Source organism: Sinocyclocheilus anshuiensis, unplaced genomic scaffold (assembly GCF_001515605.1).
Source record: "Sinocyclocheilus anshuiensis isolate Anshui unplaced genomic scaffold, SAMN03320099.WGS_v1.1 scaffold566, whole genome shotgun sequence".
Lineage (NCBI taxonomy): Eukaryota > Metazoa > Chordata > Actinopteri > Cypriniformes > Cyprinidae > Sinocyclocheilus > Sinocyclocheilus anshuiensis.
The window spans coordinates 97,693-107,743 of NW_015542410.1; the positions used below are offsets into that span (position 1 = coordinate 97,693).

The 10,051-nt window shown below is 35.1% G+C and overlaps 1 protein-coding gene across 1 annotated transcript in view; it reads left to right on the forward strand.

The window, feature by feature from the left end:
- LOC107693247 (protein starmaker-like) overlaps positions 1 to 6,783 on the forward strand; it is a 16,227-nt gene extending 9,444 nt beyond the window's left edge. Inside the window, exons 15-26 of the mRNA XM_016492559.1 lie at positions 82 to 120; positions 443 to 514; positions 813 to 875; positions 1,801 to 2,487; positions 2,566 to 2,610; positions 3,170 to 3,223; positions 3,782 to 3,823; positions 3,918 to 3,965; positions 4,160 to 4,216; positions 4,327 to 4,380; positions 4,474 to 4,545; positions 6,064 to 6,783. Coding sequence (XP_016348045.1) covers positions 82 to 120; positions 443 to 514; positions 813 to 875; positions 1,801 to 2,487; positions 2,566 to 2,610; positions 3,170 to 3,223; positions 3,782 to 3,823; positions 3,918 to 3,965; positions 4,160 to 4,216; positions 4,327 to 4,380; positions 4,474 to 4,514 — 1,202 coding nt within the window. The 3' untranslated portion in view covers positions 4,515 to 4,545; positions 6,064 to 6,783. The remainder of the gene's footprint in view (positions 1 to 81; positions 121 to 442; positions 515 to 812; positions 876 to 1,800; positions 2,488 to 2,565; positions 2,611 to 3,169; positions 3,224 to 3,781; positions 3,824 to 3,917; positions 3,966 to 4,159; positions 4,217 to 4,326; positions 4,381 to 4,473; positions 4,546 to 6,063) is intronic.
- The last annotated feature ends 3,268 nt before the right edge of the window (positions 6,784 to 10,051 follow it).

Consider the following 10,051-nt stretch of genomic DNA (forward strand, 5'->3'; position numbering starts at 1 on the left):
GTGTGTGTGTGTGTGTGTGTGTGAGTGTGTGTGAGATACATAATGATTTACTGACTCACTATTTAAACCTCTGCTTCACAGACACGGATGAAAAGGCAGACACTGATTCAGACGGCTCAGGTAGAGATTTCTCATGCTTCAAGCGGAACATGTTTCTGTAGCAACATCCTGTTGATTATTGAACAACAGTCATAGCAACCATTCAGATTAAGGGTTAATGTCAGGCTTGTGCGTGGGCCTTTAATCAGTCTTATCAAGCCACCGTTCCCCTCTGGTGGTAGTTAATGGTTAGGGTGAGGAGTATGAACACTGTTGACATAAACATTGTTCCAGCACTAACAAAAGATGTTCCAGGAACACATCCTACTTGGCACAGTCATTCCTTTCTCACTACAAAATGATATTCTTCTGAAACAATGCTGGCATATGAATGTATTTTCAGACGGGGATTTTGCTAGTGTGGAAAAGCAAGATTCTGATGATGCACCTGATGATGCAAATAAAACCTCTACAGGTATTTGAAATCACTGCAGAAATGATTCCAAATCAAACTGTCAAATCAGGGTTGGTTTATTTATTTATTATTTATTCATATTTTAAATTTTGAGTTTTTCTGTTTTTATTTTATTTTTAGTCATTTTTATGTGTTTATATATATATATATATATTAAGTTATACTTAGCTTTCATTTATTTTTATTTCTGTTTTTAGTAATTTTAGTATTTTAACAAACTTTTCTTTGAAATAATGATCCTGTCTGATTTAGCCAGTAGTAAGTAACTATTAACAGTTGTGTTTGTGCTCTGATGAAGGAGATACAGATGATTCATCAGACAAGGATTCTTCAGACACAGATGAGCAGCAGGACTCTGACGGTAAGCTTGAATGCCACAAATGACATTCAGTGTCTCATTTTTTTTTTGTAAACAATATTATGATTATCACTTGGTCTTTAAAAGAATAACTAACAGTGTGCACTAATAAGGCACAGTGTAAAAGTTTTGAGTACCAAGTATTATTTTCTGTCCTGACTCAAAACCAGTTATTACAGTTTTTATTCATATTTTGAATTTGTTTGAATTTTACATTATCTGTTTTCATTTTGATTTTATATTTGTAGTAATTTTAGTGTTTTGTCATTTTTATTGGTTTAAAATAATTTATTATTTTAGCTTTAATTTTAGTACATCAAGATAAACTAAATGCAAATGAGAAATGTTACTTTGGCAACTAGTTGAATATTTTTATTTTTTATATTTGATTTTATTTCAAGTAACAAACATTTTTTTTTAGTTTTAGTATTTATCACATCTAATCTGGTTACGAGAAATTAATTCACATGGAAGTGATATGATTTATCAGTTGTTTTATTTAATTATAGCAGTCTATTTAAGTAAATAATGTATTAATACAAGAAACATTTTTGTACATGGTACAGTAAAATAATTTCTTTTTTTCACATGTATCATGGCAATACCATGTTTTTTTTTTGACATGCAATCTTTGAAGTACCTTGGATGGCTATGTAAATAATTTATAAATAAAACGATACGTCAATGTACCTTAGTATTACCACGGTACAAAGGTAGTACCATGGTATTCTTGGAAGTACCATGGCATATTTCACATGAAATTCTGCATCATAGAATATTACTATCATCTGATGCAATCCTCAAACCGTGGTACTTTTTTCATTTAATTTGCCTGTAAGTTGAGTTTCAAGACATTTGTCTGTAATTAAAATGATTTATGTCAGTTTAATGATATATAATAATTAAATACTGTTTTTTTTACATGCAGATTCTGACAAAGACAAAACAGATGGAGACACCGATGAAAAGAGTGACAAGAAAGACGACAAAGACACCAGCGATGACTCCAGTAAAGACTCAGAAGACGAGGGTCACGAAACCTCTGAGACGGCAGACAAAAGCGACACAGACAGCAACTCAGACACTGATGAGGTGAAAGTTTCAGACGACTCCAAAGACCAGGATTCAGAATCGAAAGACACCGACAGCACGGAGAAGAAAGAGAAAGACCAGGACACTGACAGCGACGCAGACACCAGCAGCGTTCAAGACGCGGCAGATTCCCCTGATGCAGCAGACGCCGAGGATAAAGACAAGGACAGCAGTGAAGATGATGGAGACAGCGAGAAGGATGCCAAAGAGAAGGAGGAGACCAATGAGACGGGCAGCAACAGCGATGAGGGAAAAGATAAAGAGGACGAATCCAAACCAGACGAACAGGACAAGGAAGACGCCACCTCAAAAGAAGACGCCGCAGCCAGTCAGTCTGACGAAAGTCCACTGGAGGAAATGACAGAAGACAAGCCTGATTCTGACAGCTCCAGTCTGGACTCAAATTCAGACACAGACTCTGACAGCAAAGATAAAGAGCAGGACAAAGACAAGAACAGCACAGAGTCCACAGACACAGAAAGCTCTGACAGCGACACGGACAGCTCAGAATCAGAAGGGGAAGGTAAACATTCAGGCCTTTGTGTTTTACATTCATCAAATCACAACATCAATCAACTTATTAATGCTCTTATGCCTACAGATACCAATGAAGACAATGACTCCAGCGTGGACAGGGAGAAACAAGGTATTTACTGATAAATATGGAGGCCCATTTCTACCTCAGAGTAAGAAATATACCAGATAATTGTGAGAATGTTTCAAATAAGAATAAAGTCACATTGTGCCACAATAGAGAGGTATAAATTTGGTCAAAATTGTGAGATATAAAGTCAAACTAATTTATTCAAGTCACAGTTGACAATATAAAGTAGTCACATATTGAGACAAACTCACAATTGTGAGATATATATTCATACATGAAGATATAAAATCATGATTGTGAGATATAAAGTCACAACTGTGAAATGTAAAGTTTATAAATGAAGATGAAAACTCATGACTGTGAGATCATATTTTGACAAAGTAATATTGTGAGAAGTCATTCAAGATATAGTCACATTGTGAGGTATAAAGTCACAATTCAGCATATAAAGTCATAATTAGAAGACAAAGTCATATACTGTGTCACTGTGAAATAGAAAAAAAGAAGTAAAACAGGCTTCCATAGATATAAAGTTGCCTGCAGTCTGTATTGTTACAGAAAAAATTGGGAATTTCTAATGTATGAATGTCTAAACCTACAGAGTCTCCTGATGGGGCATCAATAGAGACAAATGACTCTCATTCTGACTCCAGCGGTAAGACAAACCATAACATTTTCTGTTTACATATCAGAGGAGTTTCATTCCTCACAAAACACCTTCATTTCAATGCTAACTGTGAACCAGATGTGATGTACAATGCAGCGAGCAATAAATACCTTCTACTCCATTTAAATCTGAGGGTTTTTTCACTTGTCTTTGCTGAGTAGAAAACAACAGACATAGAAAATTATAAAGCTTTAAAAAAAAAAATCAAATAAGCACTGGTTAAACAATATTTTTAATATAATGAAATATTTGTGAGTTTTATCTAAGTATGTTGTTTGCAAAAAATTGCTAGTTGCTTATGAATGGCCATCAATGGTGAACGAAGTTACATCACAGCATCTTTGATTCAAGCATAGACGGAGAGAAAACAATAGCTGAAGATTTAAAGTCACATATTGAGATTTAAAGTCATATTGTGTGATAAAAAGTCAAAACTGCAAGATATAAAGTCAATTTCAGATATAAAATCACAATTGTGAGATGTATTGTTACTAAAACATGTATGATGACAAAATTGATGCAGTATTAATCTTTTTCTTCTTCTAGATGACCATGACAATGACTCAACAGATGCTACGACATCAAATGGTAAATATGTTTATGAGCTCAGTTACGTAAGAATTAAGCGATGCCTTTGTCATGTAAAAAGTATTAAATGTATGTTCTTTCAATTTTCTGCCAGAACACACTGATGAAAACACTGATGCAGACAGCCATGATGTTGCAGACGGTACGTCTCGTGGGTCTAAAGCACTTCATTTTGAGCTTCCCTAACCCCAAGTATTACATATTGACATGTAATTCAGAACATTTGTGCTATAGACATGGCATAGCTGTTACCTGTCACTCTCAGATTGGGCCTCTTCCTTAAAGAATTCTGGGAAATCGTGAATTGAAAGCGGTCTCATACTTCTTTCTGTTTAGATGATGATGATGACACTGATGTCCATGATGATGAAGTTGGGGTTGAAGATGGCACAGGTAAGTCACTCAGAGACTTAAATGAGACAGATGTTGTGATGCTTCATAATTAAACCTGTGACTTTTGATTTAAAGAACTATGATAGCAATTGTCACATCCTTTTTTACAGATGCCGCTTCTAAAACACACGATGAACCAGATCATCTTGAAGACACAACACAAGGTAATGATTCTGCTTAAAACACTTACTTCTCAGAGAACGGGAGGTCAAGAGAGATCTGTACACATGCTAATATCTGTTCCCGCCTTTCTTCAGGATCAGATGATGCCAGCAAAACCCCTATGCCAAGCTCCTAGCGACCAGGACTCTACAAAAACACTGTAACAGGTATCATGTGATCACATATGGAAAGCTTTATAAACGTCTTCTGAAAACTCACAAGTGATTACAACTATTTTAATGAGGTAATTTGTGAATGCTTGTCAGTACGGAGTTTGGTTTCAGAAAAGCTATTCATTATTTAGATAAGCTAACTACACAAGATAGTCTACTCTAATAAGCTCAAGAAATCTAAAAAGTCTACATAAAGATAACATTTCAAATCAGCAATATATTTTGACAACAATAGCATCATAAATTGTTACAATATGCTTATACTTACAAGCCGGTCTATGCAAATCAGTGAAATTACTCATAGGCTGTTTTTTTTTTTTTTTTCAATTGAAAGGCGAGACTTCTATTCTTACAGTCGCCATAAAAGCATCTGTTTCTTCCGTGCTATATCTGATTTCTTCATCAGCCTCTTCAGTGATACTATTAAAAATAATCATACTTATGATACATTTTTTCCCCATTTTTTATAGTGCAGTCTCCTGTACAATGAACAAGCAATTATAACATCAGTTATATCAAATCAAATTCTAAAACGAAAAATAAAATAATAATAATTTACATACGAGTCATTTATACATCATAAAAATAAAGCATCTTTTTACTAGATGATGTTTACTTACTAAGCATCTATTCTTCTAGTTATTTACTTTTGTTTACCTTTTTTTGTTTTGCCATTATCCTCTCTTTTTTTCAACATTAACAGAACAATATAGGCTAACTTTAGAAGAACTGTAAGTCCTCACAGACTGAGACATTCTTATTAATAATACACACTATAACAGAGAAACAAAACACCAACCAATAAAAAATAAAAAAATAAAAATAATATAAATTAAATTAAATTAAATACATTCATACATGCATAAACATTGTAGGGGGTTAAACAAAATCATACTGAATAAACAAATCAAATAATTTCCTGGCCTTATAATTTCTCATCATTTTTAAGACCTCAGTAAATATGGCTAGCTAGCTCCTTTTTAAATAGATTAAGCTGGGGTGCTGTTTTCAAAACATTTGTATATAAAATATTTTAATATAAGTAGTAAACATTTTACTACGGAGTCTACACTCTCGCACATTCAAAGAGAAACAGCTTACTTCTGCGTTCCAAAATAAGGTGGTAACGTATCCAACACAGACATTTGAAGTCACCTGTATCGCCCTCTGGAGTCTTGCGGTGTAACTGCTCCAATAAAAACAACATGCATTACTTCACTGATGTACTAGCCCAGGGGTCACCACAGTTGGTCCTGGAGGGCCGCTGTCCTGCAGAGTTTAGCTCCAACTTGCCTCAACACGCCTGCCTTGAAGTTTCAAGTATACCAAGCAAGACCTTGATTAGCTGGTTCATGTGTGTTTGATTAGGGTCGGAGCTAAACTCTGCAGGACACCGGCCCTCCAGGAACAAGTTTGGTGACCCCTGTACTAGCCTATACAAAGACATAATAAAAAGAAGACATAATAAAACTGATATATTCACTATATAATTTCTTTTGTGTCTCACTGCAGATTTTTCCTGGAGAGACGTAAAAAGAATCACCTGAGACAGTCAAGATAACCAGAGTTTTACATCCCATTAAAACACATTGACACGTCCCTCTCGTCCTTTCTTTCTCTCTCTCTCATATGGTGAAGGTTCCTTTCTAAGGGTTCTGGGATGCAGATTAAATTATTCGGCTGTTTGCTGTACATTCCATTTTTTTTTACTTTGTCCTAATTCTAAAACTTTTGTATCTTTTGATATATTAATTTTACCAGTTTTAGATGGAAATGCATGGTGAACAGAGAGGGTCTGGAATTGCATACCTCATGCATTTGTCTAATTGCGTAGGGTCTAAATATATTTCGTTTCGAGTGACACATTAAACTTAGAGAGTAGAACTAACAGAAGGAATTCTGAGAAAGCGAACGATTCGGGTCTGGTGAAAATGTTGATCTGTCAAACCTGTGATGGTTCTATTGCTTTGTCCACATGGTGTCCCCATCCTTGACACCGACTGAAAGACTGCAGCTGCTGCAACGAGAACCTTCCCTCCTGCTCTCAGATAAACGCCGGCCTGAAATCTCACAGAATGAGATGTTTTGTACAGACAATTTCTGTTAGAATCTCTGATGTCTACGTCTCTGGGGAGGAATACTAATAAACTAGCAATGTAAGAGCACAGATTGCTCTGAAAACTGTTAAAAAATTATTTTGTATAGTTATAAGTCATTTTAATATGTACACAGGGAGCAAATCTAATAAAGACTGGGTTGTCAGAAAATCAAATGACCATGGAGTATTTATTTATTTATTTTTACTTTTCATATAGTAAACCACACGCACATCGTTTTCTGGCTTTTTAAATTGAACTGCAATAATTACAATAAAAAATATCTATAATAATAAATAATTTAATAACAAGATATTGTCACAAGATAAAAACAAAATATCTAAGAAAATATGAAATCAAATTCAGTCCCTAAAACAAATATAATATACTAATATCCAAATATAGATACTATACAATAAATAACTAAATATTTTATTATTTATCTTTATAATATATTTTATTTCTATCTCATTTGTTTTCAAAGTATTGAAAATGTTTTTTGTGTCAGTTTAGTCTAGCACAAAACAATTATTTACCTGAAGAGCAAAGAGGAGCTTTTTTGGTTTATTTCAACTAAAAATAGACTCAATTATTAAAAATGCAAATCATTAGAGACAAATAATGACTTCTTAAATTAATTAATTCAAGGCTGTGTTTTACCTGGTAAAATTTTTTTGAAATACCTTTAATATTGAAGGTTTTAGGTCAGTAAGCTTTTTCTAGTTTATATAGCTACATAAATGAAAAGTGTATATTATTTGAAATAAAGTTGTAATCCTAATATAAAAAAATTATATATTGAAGTCTATATGTGTGTCTGTATATAAGGCAGGAAATGTGAAAAAAAAAAAAATATATATATATATACACGTAAGTATAATATATCATATAAAACAGGTTGTGTGTCTGAATAGAAAAGATCTTTATATATCAGACATTTCAGCAAAGTTAGAGTTTGCGAGGCTGCACACGGAGTTAAAAGTTATCAGATGGTGTGAACTGTGAATGGCCTTATGAATGAATGGATCATATTTCAGCGGTTTTAGTCAAGAGAAAGTAAGTCTTATCTAAGCTCTGGTGTCTTAATTTAAAAAAAAAGTTTGAGAAAGAGTTAAGTTTCCACGTGTGTCTCCACCGGGTCTTCGGAGCACGACACAATCTCGCGTTACATCTCGGTGGTCTAAACCTGGCCCTGGGGTGAACAAATGAGAGGATGAGGAGGAAGAGGAAGGTGTACATCGAATAAAAGTCGCCAAACAGCTCCGGACAAAGCGATCGCAGCCCGCCTGTCCGAGCGTGACTTAAGGTCTCTGTGTGCAAATGTTCCCGTCACCCCAAACTTACAGGAGGCCATAGAAACCAAAGGCAGGGTTTCAAAATGGAGACGGCCAGTGAAGCTTGACCCTCACAGTGCATTAGCTTCCCCCACGGCCCACTTTCCCACAAAAGTCGCCAAACAGCTCCGGACAAAGCGATCGCAGCCCGCCTGTCCGAGCGTGACTTAAGGTCTCTGTGTGCAAATGTTCCCGTCACCCCAAACTTACAGGAGGCCATAGAAACCAAAGGCAGGGTTTCAAAATGGAGACGGCCAGTGAAGCTTGACCCTCACAGTGCATTAGCTTCCCCCACGGCCCACTTTCCCAACAGGCCGGAAGGGCGCGAGAAGCCTTTAGAAATATTATACTTTAATTTAAGGCGTAAGAGGGTTTAAAACAAGGATATCTGTGAGAAAAGACCTACCTTTTACTGACAAACAGCATCACACTCAGTCGACGGGTTTTGCAAGTAATATAAGACGCAAGTGCATTACTGCTTGCTTAATATCCAAAACTAACAGCGAGATAAAAACCCATTCAAGCTCCAAAAAGACACATTCATAAGAGTGTCTGTTATCTGGAAACTCATTATCAGCATCTGTTGACAATCCTTTGAGTGCCAATCCAAGATTTCAACACTGTTTGGCTTTACTGAGGTCGAGACCGGTGTGTGATAAGTTCTGTCCACACTCGCTTTTCTTTTAATTGATTTAATTCATTTCTTTGTTAGTCATTCAAATAGTTTCGAAACGTTCTTAAAGGAACAGTTCACCAAAATGCTATTACTGTTTATGGAACGCAAAGATTTTATGTCGTTCTTTTGCACACACCTGTTTAAAATGTTGCTTCCATTGCGTTCTTTCAGACTGGAGAAAGAAAACATCCAAAATACACATTGTATTTTGTGTACTGTTAGGTGAACCCCGCCCCCTACTGTCCTCTTTTTGGAAAATAAAAGATGGTCACCCTACTTGTTGAGAGTATTTTCTGATTTATGGAGTGATAAAAAAGATTACATTTGATAGGCTATATCTAAAAAAATGTATCCAAAAAACTTTTAACTCAACAAAATGAAACACGAATCAAAAAAAAAGGCTTTAATACGATTTCGTTTCTGGAATTCTATGCAAATTAGAGCATATTTAATTAGATAAATTTGGCTCATCTGCATATGTAAACATAACATTTCAGAAAATGTGTAGGCTAATACAAAACAATAGTCTTACTGTAGGCCCTACTGTGACGCTTTCACTAGACACAAGAATTGTGTGCAGGTACTGACAAAAACGAACACCCAACTAAAAAGTAAATTAAATCATATTACATTTGGCAATGCAATAATCATTCTGTGGTCGTTTAATATCGGTGGCGAACATTCATTTGAGACCTCTGGCAGGAAATGAGAACTAGTCTGACCCTCTGATCAAGTTTAATGTCCACCTGTCCACACTGTTCCTCTGTCCTGCTATACGACATATTAGATTTGGCCCACGGTGATTTATTACAGAGTGGTTCAGGGACCAAAACTCCAGTGCCGCAGTAATTTCAGACGGATCGGGTTTCTAAACAGAATGGCTCCTTCAGGACGATCAGAGGTGGCTCATGACCACTGAGACAAAAAGTCCTAACAGAGCTCTGGATGAAGCTGAAATCTGAGAACAGAACAGGAATCTGTATGAGAAAATGCGCAGGTCTGTATGTGCATGTGTGTATGCTTGTGTGTGTGTGTGTGTGTGCATGTGTGGTTTAATCTGTGTTTGTGCTGGACCACAGTAGAACTCACCTCTTGCTTCCTACATGCTCTCCTGTGGTCCACTGAGTCTCTGAGGATTTTTGTGTTTCTCCAAAATGTTATATATATTTGTAAAATATTACTGAAATGTTCCTTTAAAAAAAAAAAAAAAAAGTAATATTTAAAGGCAACATTTTATATATTAAAACATGCAGAAATATTGCCAAAAAGACATCAGGAAAAAGTATTAATATTTATGTAACATTTATAATTAAATATATTTATATATTTAGAAATATACTTTTGGATTATATTTATAAAAAAAATATTTATATAATACATAATAAATGTAAAAA